The sequence below is a fragment of the Oncorhynchus mykiss genome, chromosome 23 (genome assembly GCF_057628025.1).
Source record: "Oncorhynchus mykiss isolate SJ-2025 chromosome 23, ASM5762802v1, whole genome shotgun sequence".
Taxonomy (NCBI): domain Eukaryota; kingdom Metazoa; phylum Chordata; class Actinopteri; order Salmoniformes; family Salmonidae; genus Oncorhynchus; species Oncorhynchus mykiss.
Genome location: NC_143044.1, coordinates 57,347,501 through 57,365,916, shown reverse-complemented (window position 1 = coordinate 57,365,916; position 18,416 = coordinate 57,347,501). Strand labels below are relative to the sequence as shown.

Sequence of the window (18,416 nt, the reverse complement as noted above, 5' to 3'; positions counted from 1 at the left end):
GAATGGATCAATAGTCTAACTTGTTATGAATGGATCAATAGTCTAACTTGTTATGAATGGATCAATAGTCTAACTTGTTATGAATGGATCAATAGTCTAACTTGTTATGAATGGATCAACAGTCTAACTTGTTATGAATGGATCAACAGTCTAACTTGTTATGAATGGATCAATAGTCTAACTTGTTATGAATGGATCAATAGTCTAACTTGTTATGAATGGATCAACAGTCTAACTTGTTATGAATGGATCAACAGTCTAACTTGTTATGAATGGATCAACAGTCTAACTTGTTATGAATGGATCAATAGTCTAACTTGTTATGAATGGATCAATAGTCTAACTTGTTATGAATGGATCAACAGCCTAACTTGTTATGAATGGATCAATAGTCTAACTTGTTATGAATGGATCAATAGTCTAACTTGTTATGAATGGATCAATAGTCTAACTTGTTATGAATGGATCAATAGTCTAACTTGTTATGAATGGATCAACAGTCTAACTTGTTATGAATGGATCAATAGTCTAACTTGTTATGAATGGATCAATAGTCTAACTTGTTATGAATGGATCAATAGTCTAACTTGTTATGAATGGATCAATAGTCTAACTTGTTATGAATGGATCAATAGTCTAACTTGTTATGAATTTATCAATAGTCTAACTTGTTATGAATGGATCAATAGTCTAACTTGTTATGAATGGATCAATAGTCTAACTTGTTATGAATGGATCAATAGTCTAACTTGTTATGAATGGATCAATAGTCTAACTTGTTATGAATGGATCAATAGTCTAACTTGTTATGAATGGATCAATAGTCTAACTTGTTATGAATGGATCAACAGTCTAACTTGTTATGAATGGATCAACAGTCTAACTTGTTATGAATGGATCAATAGTCTAACTTGTTATGAATGGATCAATAGTCTAACTTGTTATGAATGGATCAATAGTCTAACTTGTTATGAATGGATCAACAGTCTAACTTTAAAAACAAAATAAAAATGTAATCTTTATTTAACTAGGCATGTCAGTTAAGAACACATTCTTATTTTCAAATGACGGCCTACCCCGGCCAAACCCTAAACTGGATGACGCTGGGCCAATTTTGCGCCGCCCTATTGGACTCCCAATCACGGCCGTTTGTGATACAGCCTGGAATCGACCCAGGATCTGTAGTGGCGCCTCTAGCACTGAGATGCAGTGCCGTAAACCGCTGCGCCACTCGGCAGCCCCAACTTGTCAGAAAAGGATCAACAGTCTGACTTGTTAGAAAAGGATCAACAGTCTAACTTGTTAGAAAAGGATCAACAGTCTAACTTGTTAGAAAATGATCAACAGTCTAACTTGTTAGAAAAGGATCAACAGTCTAACTTGTCAGAAAAGGATGAACAGCCTCTTCACTAAAATGCTGTGTTGTGTCTTGTTGTTCCAGGTGGACCAGAAGATGTAGCTGAGGACGACAGGCTGACAGAAGGCTGAAGACACTAGAGAAGGTTCTCAGGTGCTTCCTCCGGAGACAGGGGGCGGTGGGGGGGGGGCTTGGTCCCTTGGAGCACCACCTCCAGAGCCTCACCATGTCCAAGAAGTGGCCCGGGGGGTCCGGGGGGGCTGGGGGCCGAGGCAAGATGGAGAGGGCCGATACCTTGGCGGCCCTGCAGGCTGCGAATGAAGATCTGAGGGCCAAACTCACAGACATCCAGATAGAACTGCAGCAGGAGAAAAGCAAGGTGGGAGCTATAAGACACGCGTTGATTCAACATGTATTCAATCCAGGAAGTCTCATTGATTGTTAGAAGACCTCTTTGCCAAGGCCTGAGGCACTACAGGACAGGCAGTGGTTTTTAGATTGGTGTTTTAGACATACCCTCAAGGAAGATGGAGAGGTATCAGGCTGGAGAGGTATCAGGCTGGAGAGGTATCAGGCTGTAGAGGTATCAGGCTGGAGAGGTATCAGGCTGGAGAGGTATCAGGCTGGAGAGGTATCAGGCTGGAGAGGTATCAGGCTGGAGAGGTATCATACCTCTCCATCTTCCTTGAGGGTATGTCCAAAACACCAATCTAAAAACCACTGCCTGTCCTGTAGTGCCTCAGGTTACCAATGAGGTCTGTGACTTTCAATATTTGAAGAGGAGGAACTTGGAAAGGAGTGAAGTCTGTCTCATGGTGGGATAAAAGGATGAAACATCCATGTTACCTCTCAAAGCAGCCGCTGGCAGTATATTGTTTGTATTTTATATTTAACAAGGCCAGTCAGTTAAGAACAAATTCTTATTTACAGTGACGGCCTACACCGGCCAAATCTGGACGACGCTGGGCCAATTGTGCGCCGCCCTATTGGACGCCCAATCACGGCCGGGTTGTGATACAGCCTGGAATGGAACCAGGGTCTGCAGTGACTCCTCTAACACTGAGATGCCGTGTCTTAGACCGCTGTGATACAGCCTGGAATGGAACCAGAGTCTGTAGTGACTCCTCTAACACTGAGATGCAGTGTCTTTAGACCGCTGTGATACAGCCTGGAATCGAACCAGGGTCTGTAGTAACCCTGAGGAGCAGGGGAGTACTGAGATGCAGTGTCTTTAGACCGCTGTGATACAGCCTGGAATCGAACCAGGGTCTGTAGTGACTCCTCTAACACTGAGATGCAGTGTCTTTAGACCGCTGCGATACAGCCTGGAATCGAACCAGGGTCTGTAGTGACGCCTCTAACACTGAGATGCAGTGTCTTAGACCGCTGTGATACAGCCTGGAATCGAACCCGGGTCTGTAGTGACTACTCTAACACTGAGATGCAGTGTCTTTAGACCGCTGTGATACAGCCTGGAATCGAACCAGGGTCTGTAGTAACCCTGAGGAGCAGGGGAGTACTGAGATGCAGTGTCTTTAGACCGCTGTGATACAGCCTGGAATCGAACCAGGGTCTGTAGTGACTCCTCTAACACTGAGATGCAGTGTCTTTAGACCGCTGCGATACAGCCTGGAATCGAACCAGGGTCTGTAGTGACGCCTCTAACACTGAGATGCAGTGTCTTAGACCGCTGTGATACAGCCTGGAATCGAACCCGGGTCTGTAGTGACTACTCTAACACTGAGATGCAGTGTCTTTAGACCGCTGCAATACAGCCTGGAATCGAACCAGCCTCTAACACTGAGATGCAGTGCCTTAGACCGCTGTGCCACTCGGGAGCCCAGTATTCCGACAGACGTCTCTTCCCCTGTAGATTATATTTCTCTCTGCACTGAACGATCTCCTCTGTGTTAATTCATTACAGGGGTAATGTGGCACTACTGTAGTACAGATTGGCTAATACGTATTCCTGTCTATGGTTGAGTCACAAATGGATCCCTACTCCCTACTAAAGTACACTACTATAGGCCTTGATCCCTATGGGTCCTGTGCAGGGTGCCATTTGGGAAGCAAGCCTATGTAATCTGTGCACGATAGGACTGTTTCAATGTCAGTGTGCTAGTTGACTGACAGCCTGTGGGGCTAATGGTTCGGCTGGAGGGGCATGCCTGACATGTACCCGTCATTGGCTGTGTGTTTTGATTGACAGCTTGGGGAGCTAATTGCATAGCTGAGACCGTTAATGACATGTCCATGTCATTGGCCGTGTCTGAATGCCTTGTACAGGGGAGGAGCTGGGAGTACATTAGCTAACTTTCCACTGCTGAGTGTCTGTTTAACTTGTCAGGACATGCTTTACATTATGAGCCCCATTCTGTCAGTCTGGCTTTAGGCTCACTGGAAAGTAAATGTGGGAAGAGACTAGCTTGGCTCCTCTGTTCGGTTACATTGACGAGGGGCACCACACCACTATCATTATGTTGTGATATGATATTATATGTTGTGAGTCTTATATGAATTGTCTTGATCACATATCCCATATCTGTCCCACCAGAGTAGTGGTCACTGGTCAGTGATGGTACGATGGTAACCCCGATATCTCTGAAACAGGTTTCTATGGATCTACAGCCAATCAAATCAAACTTTGTCACCTGAATACAACCTTACTGTGAAATGCTTTACTTACAATCCCTTAACCAACAATGCAGTTCAAGAAAGAGTTAAGTAAATATTTACCCTGTAAAAAAAATATATATATACAGTTGAAGTTGGAAGTTTACATCCACTTAGGTTGGAGTCATTAAAAGTTGTTTTTCAACGACTCTACAAATGTCTTGTTAATAAACTATAGGACATCTACTTTGTGCAATGACACAAGTCATTTTTACAACAATTGTTTACAAACAGATTATTTCACTTATAATTCCCTGTATCACAATTCCAGTGGGTCAGAAGTTTACTTACACTAAATTGACTGTGCCTTTAAACAGCTTGGAAAATTCCAGAAAATGATGTCATGGCTTTAGAAGCTTCTGATAGGCTAATTGACATCATTTGAGCCAATTGGAGGTGTACCTGTGGATGTATTTCAAGGCCTACCTTCAAACTCACTGCCTCTTTGCTTGACATCATGGGAAAATCTAAAGAAATCAGTCAATACCTCAGAAAAAGCCATTTCCAAACGCCTGAAGGTTCCAACGTTCATCTGTACAAACAATAGTACGCAAGTATAAACACCATGGGACCACACAGCCGTCATACCGCTCAGGAAGGAGACGCGTTCTGTCTCCTAGAGATGAACGTACTTTGGTGCGAAAAGTGTAAATCAATCCCAGAACAACAGCAAAGGACCTTGTGAAGATGCTGGAGGAAACAGGTACAAAAGTATCTACATCCACAGTAAAACGAGTCCTATATTGACATAACCTGAAAGGCCGCTCAGCAAGGAAGAAGCAACTGCACATGGGGACAAAAATCATACTTTTTGGAGAAATGTCCTCTGGTCTGATGAAACAAAAATAGAACTGTTTGGCCATAATGACCATCGTTATGTATGGAGGAAAAAGGGGGAGGCTTGCAAGATGAAGAACACCATCCCAACCGTTAAGCATGGGGGTGGCAGCATCATGTTGTGGGGGTGCTTTGCTGCAGGAGGGGCTGATGCACTTCACAAAATAGATGGCATCATGAGGCTGGACAATTATGTGGGTATTGAAGCAACATCTCAAGATATCAGTCAGAAAGTTAAAGCTTGGTCGCAAATGTGTCTTCCAAATGGACAATGACCCCAAGCATACTTCCAAAGTTGTGGCAAAATGGCTTAAGGACAACAAAGTCAAGGTATTGGAGTGGCCATCGCAAAGCCCTGACCTCAATACTATAGAACATTTGTGGGCAGAACTGAAAAAGCGTGTGCGAGCAAGGAGGCCTACAAACCTGACTCAGTTACTCCAGCTCTGTCAGGAGGAACGGGCCAAAATTCACCCAACTCATTGTGGGAAGCTTGTGGAAGGCAGCCCGAAACGTTTGACCAAAGTTAAACAATTTAAAGGCAACGTTACCAAATACTAATTGAGTGTATGTAAACTCCTGACCCACTGGGAATGTGATGAAAGAAATAAAAGCTGAAATAAATCATTCTCTCTACTATTATTCTGACATTTCACATTCTTGAAATAAAGTGGTGATCCTTAACTGACCTAAGACAGGGAATTTTTACTCTGATTAAATTTCAGGAATTGTGAAAAAAAAGAGTTTAAATGTATTTGGCTAAGGTGTATGTAAACTTCCGACTCCAACTGTAAGTGAAAGTAACACAACAAAATAACAATAACAAGGCAATCTACAGGGGGTACCAGTACAGAGTCAATGTGCAGGGGTAGTCGAGGTAGTTTGTACATGTAGGTAGGGGTGAAGTCACAATCCCCATCAAGAACCTGTGAGGAGATGAAGCACCATACCGGAAGAATGTTTCAGACAATATGATGTCACAATAATGATACTTATCACCCACTATGCAGGTTTATTTCAGACAATATGATGTCACAATAAGGATACTTATCACCCACTATGCAGGTTTATTTCAGACAATATGATGTCACAATAAGGATACTTATCACCCACTATGCAGGTTTATTTCAGACAATATGATGTCACAATAAGGATAATTATCACCCACTATGCAGGTTTATATCAGACAATATGATGTCACAATAAAGGATACTTATCACCCACTATGCAGGTTTATTTTAGACAATATGATGTCACAATAAGGATACTTATCACCCACTATGCAGGTTTATTTCAGACAATATGATGTCACAATAAGGATACTTATCACCCACTATGCAGGTTTATTTCAGACAATATGATGTCACAATAATGATACTTATCACCCACTATTGCAGGTTTATTTCAGACAATATGATGTCACAATAAGGATACTTATCACCCACTATGCAGGTTTATTTCAGTCAATATGATGTCACAATAATGATACTTATCACCCACTATGCAGGTTTATTTCAGTCAATATGATGTCACAATAATGATACTTATCACCCACTATGCAGGTTTATTTCAGACAATATGATGTCACAATAATGATACTTATCACCCACTATGCAGGTTTATTTCAGACAATATGATGTCACAATAAGGATACTTATCACCCACTATGCAGGTTTATATCAGACAATATGATGTCACAATAAGGATACTTATCACCCACTATGCAGGTTTATTTCAGACAATATGATGTCACAATAAGGATACTTATCACCCACTATGCAGGTTTATTTTAGACAATATGATGTCACAATAAGGATACTTATCACCCACTATTGCAGGTTTATTTCAGACAATATGATGTCACAATAAGGATACTTATCACCCACTATGCAGGTTTATTTCAGTCAATATGATGTCACAATAAGGATACTTATCACCCACTATGCAGGTTTATTTCAGACAATATGATGTCACAATAAGGATACTTATCAACCACTATTGCAGGTTTATTTCAGACAATATGATGTCACAATAAGGATACTTATCACCCACTATGCAGGTTTATTTCAGACAATATGATGTCACAATAAGGATACTTATCGTCATGGTTTATTTTGACAATGGAGACACTTAGCTGTCTGTCTTACATTTAACCTGATTGTTAGGTCGCAGTTTTTATCTTTTAACAACATAATCATGTCATTTTATCTAGTTCAGATTTCTCTCAAAGTTTATTGTTACTCTCTTGGCTTTTTATTCGTGGATCAATATGATACAATGTGACTCTGAGGATTTCTAAGTGAAGATAAAATGATCTGGAATAATGTCTTGATCCTGCCACTGCAGATGCACGGTCTTGCAGTATAATTGATCCGTTTCATTCTAACAGACGGAGCGACTAGCGCTGGGCTCAGCAGGTGTTCAGCGTCAGTGCTCCACTCAGTCTCACTCCTAATGAATACACTCCAGTTTTATAGCTGAAAGGCAAAAAGGGCATTGTGCAACCTAACCTTCGACCCTGGTGAATAGTTGTATCTTGCAATGCAGAAATGGCTAATTTCCACTGATAGTGTTGCTATCTGCTTGGTACTGTACCTTGGAAACCACCGATGAACCAGGAACGGAAATGGTGAACAGAAATTGGGCTATTATTTTTATGTTTTTTAAGTGTGACATAAAGCTGGGAATAGTCTCCATAATGTGAAGATGGAAATTATGGATCTGAAGAGGGTATTGACCAAACTAATAGCCCAGTAAAGATGCCTGTGATTAACAAGACAAATGACTCCTAATGCTATTCTACCATTCTAAGGTAGTCTAGTCAGCCTAGTGTTAATGCTATTCTACCATTCTACAGTAGTCTAGTCAGCCTGGTGTTAATGCTATTCTACCATTCTACAGTAGTCTAGTCAGCCTAGTGTTAATGCTATTCTACCATTCTACAGTAGTCTAGTCAGCCTAGTGTTAATGCTATTCTACCATTCTACAGTAGTCTAGTCAGCCTAGTGCTCCTGAGTGAGGGGGTCAGCCCAGTGCTCCTGAGTAAGGGGGTCAGCCCAGTGCTCCTGGGTAAGGGGGTCAGCCCAGTGCTCCTGGGTAAGGGGGTCAGCCCAGTGCTCCTGGGTAAGGGGGTCAGCCCAGTGCTCCTGGGTAAGAGGGTCAGCCCAGTGCTCCTGGACTCTGTGTGCTCTGCTCCAGATGAACAGCTATCTACCCCCAGTAACAGTCCATGTCAAAGAGACCATTGTGACGTCTAATGATAGACACTACTGTCTGTCTGTGTGTCTGTGGAGGCAAGGGGGTCCCTTCCCTGTTGTTTGGCTGTCTGAATGAACAATGCTCTCTGCTCTGCATGTATGACCCAAGGCATGTTTAGTTATATACTGTAGAGCAGGGTGTATGATATAACAGGTTTAGATATAGATAACAGGCTGTATGATATAACAGGTTTAGTTATAGAGAATAGTATATATTATATTAGTAGTATTACTATTACAGTATATAATATATTAGTAGTATTACAGTATACCAGTATATATTATATTAGTAGTATTACTATTACAGTATACCAGTATATAATATATTAGTAGTATTATTATTACAGTATAACAGTATATAATATATTAGTAGTATTACTATTACAGTATACCAGTATATATTATATTAGTAGTATTACTATTACAGTATACCAGTATATAATATATTAGTAGTATTATTATTACAGTATAACAGTATATAATATATTAGTAGTATTACTATTGCAGTACATAATATATTAGTAGTATTACAGTATACCTGTATATCATATATTAGTAGTATTAGGATTACAGTATACCAGTATATACTATATTCATAGTATTACAGTATATAATATATTAGTAGTATTATTATTACAGTATACCAGTATATAATATATTAGTAGTAGTATTATTACAGTATACCGGTATATAATATATTAGTAGTATTATTACAGTATACCAGTATATAATATATTAGTAGTATTATTATTACAGTATACCAGTATATAATATATTAGTATTATTATTATTACAGTATACCAGTATATAATATATTAGTAGTATTACTATTGCAGTATACCAGTATATAATATATTAGTAGTATTATTATTACAGTATACCAGTATATAATATATTAGTAGTATTATTATTATTACAGTATACCAGTATATAATATATTAGTAGTATTACAGTATACCAGTATATAATATATTAGTAGTATTACAGTGCACCAGTATATAATATATTAGTATTATTATCATTACAGTATACCAGTATATAATATATTAGTATTATTATTATTACAGTATACCAGTATATAATATATTAGCAGTATTACAGTATACCAGTATATAATATATTATTATTATTATTATTATTATTACAGTATACCAGTATATAATATATTAGTAGTATTACTATTGCAGTATCCCAGTATATAATATATTAGTAGTATTATTATTACAGTATATAATATATTAGTAGTATTATTATTACAGTATACCAGTATATAATATATTAGTAGTATTACAGTATACCAGTATATACTATATTAGTAGTATTATTATTACAGTATACCAGTATATAATGTATTAGTAGTATTACAGTATACCAGTATATAATATATTAGTAGTATTACAGTATACCAGTATATAATATATTAGTAGTATTATTACAGTATACCACTATATAATATATTAGTAATAGTACTATTACAGTATACCAGTATATAATATATTAGTATTATTATTATTACAGTATACCAGTATATAATACATTAGTAGTAGTATTATTACAGTATATAATATATTAGTAGTATTAGTATTACATTATACCTGTATATAATATATTGGTAGTATTAGTATTATAGTACACCGGTATATAATACATTGGTAGTATTAATATTACAGTATACCAGTATATATTATATTAGTAGTAGTATTAGTATTACATTATACCTGTATATAATATATTAGTAATAGTATTATTACAGTATACCGGTATATAATATATTGGTAGTATTACAGTATACCGGTATATAATATATTGGTAGTATTATTATTACTATTACAGTATTTCTACCTATTATTTTGACCTAGTAGTGACAATATAATTTACTGCATAAATGTGTTTCCTTCGGTAAAATCTTCTGTAATTACTGCATATACTGTAAAGTGTTTAGGCTCTACAGTATGTGCGATCTTCTCTGTTGGGCGTAATTAATTTAACGAATGACTGGGTCACCTATAGGACAGACATGGGGTGACACCATGGCCCTCCGGCTAGACTTGCCACACGTACTGAACCATCCCAGCTCCGGCACTGCAACACTGCTGCATGGCCAGCCGGTAATAACTCACTGAGGCCTGATGACAGCCTGTATGTCATCTCATGTCAAATGGATGCTTCAGGCTCTCTGTTAGAGCTCCAGTTAGGTTGGGGGTTTTCAGTTTTCACTCAGCGGTATGGCCTGCTGAGTGAAAAGTCCATTTTAGGACGGACAGACAGACAGACAGACAGACAGACAGACAGACAGACAGACAGACAGACAGACAGACAGATAGATAGATATCATTCATCATCGTTACTTTGAAGTTGCCAAGGCTCTCAGGGAGACTTGAGGGGCAAAGCTTGGAGGCCATATGGCTGGAGCTGTTACAAACTAATATATAGGCCTGTAGACTCTACAGACAGGGACAGGAGTTATGCTGGTTTACATGGCCTTGCTGGATGAGAGCTTAGAGTAGACTAACAGAGGATAGTTATAACATATGTAGACCAACAGAGGATAGTTATAACATCTGTAGACCAACAGAGGAGAGTTATAACATCTGTAGACTAACAGAGGATAGTTATTACATCTGTAGACAACAGAGGATAGTTATAACATCTGTAGACTAACAGAGGATAGTTATAACATCTGTAGACTAACAGAGGATAGTTATTACATCTGTAGACCAACAGAGGATAGTTATAACATCTGTAGACTAGCAGAGGATAGTTATAACATCTGTAGACAACAGAGGATAGTTATAACATATGTAGACCAACAGAGGATAGTTATAACATCTGTAGACTAACAGAGGATAGTTATAACATCTGTAGACTAGCAGAGGATAGTTATAACATCTGTAGACTAACAGAGGATAGTTATAACATCTGTAGACCAACAGAGGATAGTTATAACATCTGTAGACTAACAGAGGATACAGTTATAACATCTGTAGACTAACAGAGGATAGTTATAACATCTGTAGACTAACAGAGGATAGTTATAACATCTGTAGACTAGCAGAGGAGAGTTATAACATCTGTAGACCAACAGAGGATAGTTATAACATCTGTAGACTAGCAGAGGAGAGTTATAACATCTGTAGACTAACAGAGGATACAGTTATAACATCTGTAGACTAACAGAGGATAGTTATAACATCTGTAGACTAGCAGAGGAGAGTTATAACATCTGTAGACCAACAGAGGATAGTTATAACATCTGTAGACTAACAGAGGATACAGTTATAACATCTGTAGACTAACAGAGGATAGTTATAACATCTGTAGACTAGCAGAGGAGAGTTATAACATCTGTAGACTAACAGAGGATCGTTATAACATCTGTAGACTAACAGAGGAGAGTTATAACATCTGTAGACTAGCAGAGGAGAGTTATAACATCTGTAGACTAGCAGAGGAGAGTTATAACATCTGTAGACCAACAGAGGAGAGTTATAACATCTGTAGACTAGCAGAGGATAGTTATAACATCTGTAGACTAACAGAGGATAGTTATAACATCTGTAGACCAACAGAGGATAGTTATAACATCTGTAGACCAACAGAGGAGAGTTATAACATCTGTAGACCAACAGAGGATAGTTATAACATCTGTAGACTAACAGAGGATAGTTATTACATCTGTAGACCAACAGAGGATAGTTATAACATCTGTAGACCAACAGAGGATAGTTATAACATCTGTAGACCAACAGAGGATAGTTATAACATCTGTAGACCAACAGAGGAGAGTTATAACATCTGTAGACTAGCAGAGGATAGTTATAACATCTGTAGACTAACAGAGGATAGTTATAACATCTGTAGACCAACAGAGGATAGTTATAACATCTGTAGACCAACAGAGGATAGTTATAACATCTGTAGACCAACAGAGGATAGTTATAACATCTGTAGACTAACAGAGGATAGTTATTACATCTGTAGACCAACAGAGGATAGTTATAACATCTGTAGACCAACAGAGGATAGTTATAACATCTGTAGACCAACAGAGGAGAGTTATAACATCTGTAGACTAGCAGAGGATAGTTATAACATCTGTAGACTAGCAGAGGAGAGTTATAACATCTGTAGACTAGCAGAGGAGAGTTATAACATCTGTAGACTAGCAGAGGAGAGTTATAACATCTGTAGACCAACAGAGGATAGTTATAACATCTGTAGACAACAGAGGATAGTTATAACATCTGTAGACTAACAGAGGATAGTTATAACATCTGTAGACTAACAGAGGATACAGTTATAACATCTGTAGACTAACAGAGGATAGTTATAACATCTGTAGACCAATCCAGCCATGTAGAATGGGGCGGCAGGTAGCCTAGTAGTTAGAGCGTTGGACTAGTAACCGTAAAGGTTGCAAGATCGAATCCCCGAGCTGACAAGGTAAAAATCTGTCGTTCAGCCCCTGAACAAGGCAGTGCGGGTGTACACTGTTCCTAGGTAGGCCGTCATTGTAAATAAGAATTTGTTCTTAACTGACTTGCCTAGTTAAATAAAGGCTCAAATAAAATAATGAATGAATGTGTGAATGAATGTGTGCCAATGGTTTAATTGAGACTATCTTTAGGTCTGCCCTGGAGAAGAGAAATCACACCCCTCCGTCACACCCCTGCCTCCCTCCCTCCCTCCCTCCCTCCCTCCCTCCCTCCCTCCCTCCCTCCCTCCCTCCCTCCCTCCCTCCCTCCCTCCCTCCCATTAGTCACTCCCTCCCTCGCCCTCTCCCCCCTCTCTCCCTCCCATTAGTCACTGCCTCCCATTAGTCACACCCTCCCTCCCATTAGTCACTCCCTCCCTCCCATTAGTCACTCCCTCCCTGCCATTAGTCACACCCTCCCTCCCATTAGTCACTCCCTCCCTCCCATTAGTCACTCCCTCACTCCCATTAGTCACTCCCTCCTCCCATTAGTCACACCCTCCCTCCCATTAGTCACTCCCTCCCTCCCATTAGTCACTCCCTCCCTCCCATTAGTCACTCCCTCCCTCCCATTAGTCACTCCCTCCATCCCATTAGTCACTCCCTCCCTCCCATTAGTCACACCCTCCCTCCCTCCTCCCATTAGTACTCTGTAGACTCTGTCTAGCCATGCATACAGTACATTGGATCCTCTGTAGTGATCCGTTCTGGTGCAGGGCTATTTGTGGTTGGTGTGCCTGGAGCAGCACCTGTCAGTCAGTGTTAAAGTGGTGGGAGAGACTCAATATGACCCCAAATAAACCTGTGGGTTACTAGGGGGACACGTACTATGTAGTATGACTTAGAGCCAGTGGGAACTCCTCTGCATGTAGGCTAGATATCAAGTCAGGAGGGGTCAGGGGGACACGTACTATGTAGTATGACTTAAAGCCAGTGGGAACTCCTCTGCATGTAGGCTAGATATCAAGTCAGGAGGGGTCAGGGGGACACGTACTATGTAGTATGACTTAGAGCCAGTGGGAACTCCTCTGCATGTAGGCTAGATATCAAGTCAGGAGGGGTCAGGGGGACACGTACTATGTAGTATGACTTAGAGCCAGTGGGAACTCCTCTGCATGTAGGCTAGATATCAAGTCAGGAGGGGTCAGGGGGACACGTACTATGTAGTATGACTTAGAGCCAGTGGGAACTCCTCTGCATGTAGGCTAGATATCAAGTCAAATCAAACTTTATTTGTCACGTGTGCTGAATACAACAGGTGTAGACTTTACCGGGAAATATTTCACGTATTTACAAGCCCTTAACCAACCGTGCAGTTCAACAAAGAGTTAAGAAAATAATGACCAAGTAGACTAAAATAAAAAGCAACAATAAAATAACAATAACGAGGCTCTATACAGGGGGTATCTGTACTGAGTCAGTGTGGAGGCTCTATACAGGGGGTATCTGTACTGAGTCAGTGTGGAGGCTCTATACAGGGGGTATCTGTACTGAGTCAGTGTGGAGGCTCTATACAGGGGGTATCTGTACTGAGTCAGTGTGGAGGCTCTATACAGGGGGTATCTGTACTGAGTCAGTGTGGGGGCTCTATACAGGGGGTATCTGTACTGAGTCAGTGTGGAGGCTCTTTACAGGGGGTATCTGTACTGAGTCAGTGTGGAGGCTCTATACAGGGGGTATCTGTACTGAGTCAGTGTGGAGGCTCTTTACAGGGGGTATCTGTACTGAGTCAGTGTGGAGGCTCTATACAGGGGGTATCTGTACTGAGTCAGTGTGGAGGCTCTTTACAGGGGGTATCTGTACTGAGTCAGTGTGGAGGCTATATACAGGGGGTATCTGTACTGAGTCAGTGTGGAGGCTCTATACAGGGGGTATCTGTACTGAGTCAGTGTGGAGGCTCTATACAGAGGGTATCTGTACTGAGTCAGTGTGGAGGCTCTTTACAGGGGGTATCTGTACTGAGTCAGTGTGGAGGCTCTTTACAGGGGGTATCTGTACTGAGTCAGTGTGGAGGCTCTATACAGGGGGTATCTGTACTGAGTCAGTGTGGAGGCTCTATACAGGGGGTATCTGTACTGAGTCAGTGTGGAGGCTCTTTACAGGGGGTATCTGTACTGAGTCAGTGTGGAGGCTCTATACAGGGGGTATCTGTACTGAGTCAGTGTGGAGGCTCTTTACAGGGGGTATCTGTACTGAGTCAGTGTGGAGGCTATATACAGGGGGTATCTGTACTGAGTCAGTGTGGAGGCTCTTTACAGGGGGTATCTGTACTGAGTCAGTGTAGAGGCTATATACAGTGGGTATCTGTACTGAGTCAGTGTGGAGGCTCTATACAGGGGGTATCTGTACTGAGTCAGTGTAGAGGCTATATACAGGGGGTATCTGTACTGAGTCAGTGTGGAGGCTCTTTACAGGGGGTATCTGTACTGAGTCAGTGTGGAGGCTCTTTACAGGGGGTATCTGTACTGAGTCAGTGTGGAGGCTCTATAAAGGGGGTATCTGTACTGAGTCAGTGTGGAGGCTCTATACAGGGGGTATCTGTACTGAGTCAGTGTGGAGGCTCTATACAGGGGGTATCTGTACTGAGTCAGTGTGGAGGCTCTTTACAGGGGGTATCTGTACTGAGTCAGTGTGGAGGCTCTTTACAGGGGGTATCTGTACTGAGTCAGTGTGGAGGTTCTATACAGGGGGTATCTGTACTGAGTCAGTGTGGAGGCTCTTTACAGGGGGTATCTGTACTGAGTCAGTGTGGAGGCTATTTACAGGGGGTATCTGTACTGAGTCAGTGTGGAGGCTCTTTACAGGGGTTATCTGTACTGAGTCAGTGTGGAGGCTCTTTACAGGGGTTATCTGTACTGAGTCAGTGTGGAGGCTCTTTACAGGGGGTATCTGTACTGAGTCAGTATGGAGGCTCTATACAGGGGGTATCTGTACTGAGTCAGTGTGGAGGCTATATACAGGGGGTATCTGTACTGAGTCAGTGTGGAGGCTCTATACAGGGGGTATCTGTACTGAGTCAGTGTGGAGGCTCTTTACAGGGGGTATCTGTACTGAGTCAGTGTGGAGGCTCTATACAGGGGGTATCTGTACTGAGTCAGTGTGGAGGCTCTATACAGGGGGTATCTGTACTGAGTCAGTGTGGAGGCTCTTTACAGGGGGTATCTGTACTGAGTCAGTGTGGAGGCTCTTTACAGGGGGTATCTGTACTGAGTCAGTGTGGAGGCTCTATACAGGGGGTATCTGTACTGAGTCAGTGTGGAGGCTCTTTACAGGGGGTATCTGTACTGAGTCAGTGTGGAGGCTCTTTACAGGGGGTATCTGTACTGAGTCAGTGTGGAGGCTCTTTACAGGGGTTATCTGTACTGAGTCAGTGTGGAGGCTCTTTACAGGGGTTATCTGTACTGAGTCAGTGTGGAGGCTCTTTACAGGGGGTATCTGTACTGAGTCAGTATGGAGGCTCTATACAGGGGGTATCTGTACTGAGTCAGTGTGGAGGCTATATACAGGGGGTATCTGTACTGAGTCAGTGTGGAGGCTCTATACAGGGGGTATCTGTACTGAGTCAGTGTGGAGGCTCTTTACAGGGGGTATCTGTACTGAGTCAGTGTGGAGGCTCTTTACAGGGGGTATCTGTACTGAGTCAGTGTGGAGGCTCTTTACAGGGGGTATCTGTACTGAGTCAGTGTGGAGGCTCTTTACAGGGGGTATCTGTACTGAGTCAGTGTGGAGGCTCTATACAGGGGGTATCTGTACTGAGTCAGTGTGGAGGCTCTATACAGGGGGTATCTGTACTGAGTCAGTGTGGAGGCTCTATACAGGGGGTATCTGTACTGAGTCAGTGTGGAGGCTCTTTACAGGGGGTATCTGTACTGAGTCAGTGTGGAGGCTCTTTACAGGGGGTATCTGTACTGAGTCAGTGTGGAGGCTCTTTACAGGGGGTATCTGTACTGAGTCAGTGTGGAGGCTCTTTACAGGGGGTATCTGTACTGAGTCAGTGTGGAGGCTCTTTACAGGGGGTATCTGTACTGAGTCAGTGTGGAGGCTCTTTACAGGGGGTATCTGTACTGAGTCAGTGTGGAGGCGCTATACAGGGGGTATCTGTACTGAGTCAGTGTGGAGGCTCTATACAGGGGGTATCTGTACTGAGTCAGTGTGGAGGCTCTTTACAGGGGGTATCTGTACTGAGTCAGTGTGGAGGCTCTATACAGGGGGTATCTGTACTGAGTCAGTGTGGAGGCTCTTTACAGGGGGTATCTGTACTGAGTCAGTGTGGAGGCTCTTTACAGGGGGTATCTGTACTGAGTCAGTGTGGAGGCTCTTTACAGGGGGTATCTGTACTGAGTCAGTGTGGAGGCTCTTTACAGGGGGTATCTGTACTGAGTCAGTGTGGAGGCTATATACAGGGGGTATCTGTACTGAGTCAGTGTGGAGGCTCTATACAGGGGGTATCTGTACTGAGTCAGTGTGGAGGCTCTTTACAGGGGGTATCTGTACTGAGTCAGTGTGGAGGCTCTTTACAGGGGGTATCTGTACTGAGTCAGTGTGGAGGCTCTATACAGGGGGTATCTGTACTGAGTCAGTGTGGAGGCTCTTTACAGGGGGTATCTGTACTGAGTCAGTGTGGAGGCTCTTTACAGGGGATATCTGTACTGAGTCAGTGTGGAGGCTCTATAAAGGGGGTATCTGTACTGAGTCAGTGTGGAGGCTCTATACAGGGGGTATCTGTACTGAGTCAGTGTGGAGGCTCTATACAGGGGGTATCTGTACTGAGTCAGTGTGGAGGCTCTTTACAGGGGGTATCTGTACTGAGTCAGTGTGGAGGCTCTTTACAGGGGGTATCTGTACTGAGTCAGTGTGGAGGTTCTATACAGGGGGTATCTGTACTGAGTCAGTGTGGAGGCTCTTTACAGGGGGTATCTGTACTGAGTCAGTGTGGAGGCTATTTACAGGGGGTATCTGTACTGAGTCAGTGTGGAGGCTCTTTACAGGGGTTATCTGTACTGAGTCAGTGTGGAGGCTCTTTACAGGGGTTATCTGTACTGAGTCAGTGTGGAGGCTCTTTACAGGGGGTATCTGTACTGAGTCAGTATGGAGGCTCTATACAGGGGGTATCTGTACTGAGTCAGTGTGGAGGCTATATACAGGGGGTATCTGTACTGAGTCAGTGTGGAGGCTCTATACAGGGGGTATCTGTACTGAGTCAGTGTGGAGGCTCTTTACAGGGGGTATCTGTACTGAGTCAGTGTGGAGGCTCTATACAGGGGGTATCTGTACTGAGTCAGTGTGGAGGCTCTATACAGGGGGTATCTGTACTGAGTCAGTGTGGAGGCTCTTTACAGGGGGTATCTGTACTGAGTCAGTGTGGAGGCTCTTTACAGGGGGTATCTGTACTGAGTCAGTGTGGAGGCTCTATACAGGGGGTATCTGTACTGAGTCAGTGTGGAGGCTCTTTACAGGGGGTATCTGTACTGAGTCAGTGTGGAGGCTCTTTACAGGGGGTATCTGTACTGAGTCAGTGTGGAGGCTCTTTACAGGGGTTATCTGTACTGAGTCAGTGTGGAGGCTCTTTACAGGGGTTATCTGTACTGAGTCAGTGTGGAGGCTCTTTACAGGGGGTATCTGTACTGAGTCAGTATGGAGGCTCTATACAGGGGGTATCTGTACTGAGTCAGTGTGGAGGCTATATACAGGGGGTATCTGTACTGAGTCAGTGTGGAGGCTCTATACAGGGGGTATCTGTACTGAGTCAGTGTGGAGGCTCTTTACAGGGGGTATCTGTACTGAGTCAGTGTGGAGGCTCTTTACAGGGGGTATCTGT

At 42.2% G+C, this 18,416-nt stretch overlaps 1 protein-coding gene across 11 annotated transcripts in view; it reads left to right on the top strand.

Annotated features, from left to right (window-relative positions):
• LOC110515988 (janus kinase and microtubule-interacting protein 3) overlaps positions 1–18,416 on the top strand; it is a 107,067-nt gene that overhangs the window by 15,333 nt on the left and 73,318 nt on the right. For all 11 annotated transcript variants that reach the window (XM_090217762.1, XM_090217769.1, XM_090217768.1 and 8 more), the window contains exon 2: positions 1,442–1,736. In XM_090217762.1, the coding sequence (XP_090073888.1) occupies positions 1,584–1,736 (153 nt within the window). In that variant the 5' untranslated portion in view covers positions 1,442–1,583. The remainder of the gene's footprint in view (positions 1–1,441; positions 1,737–18,416) is intronic.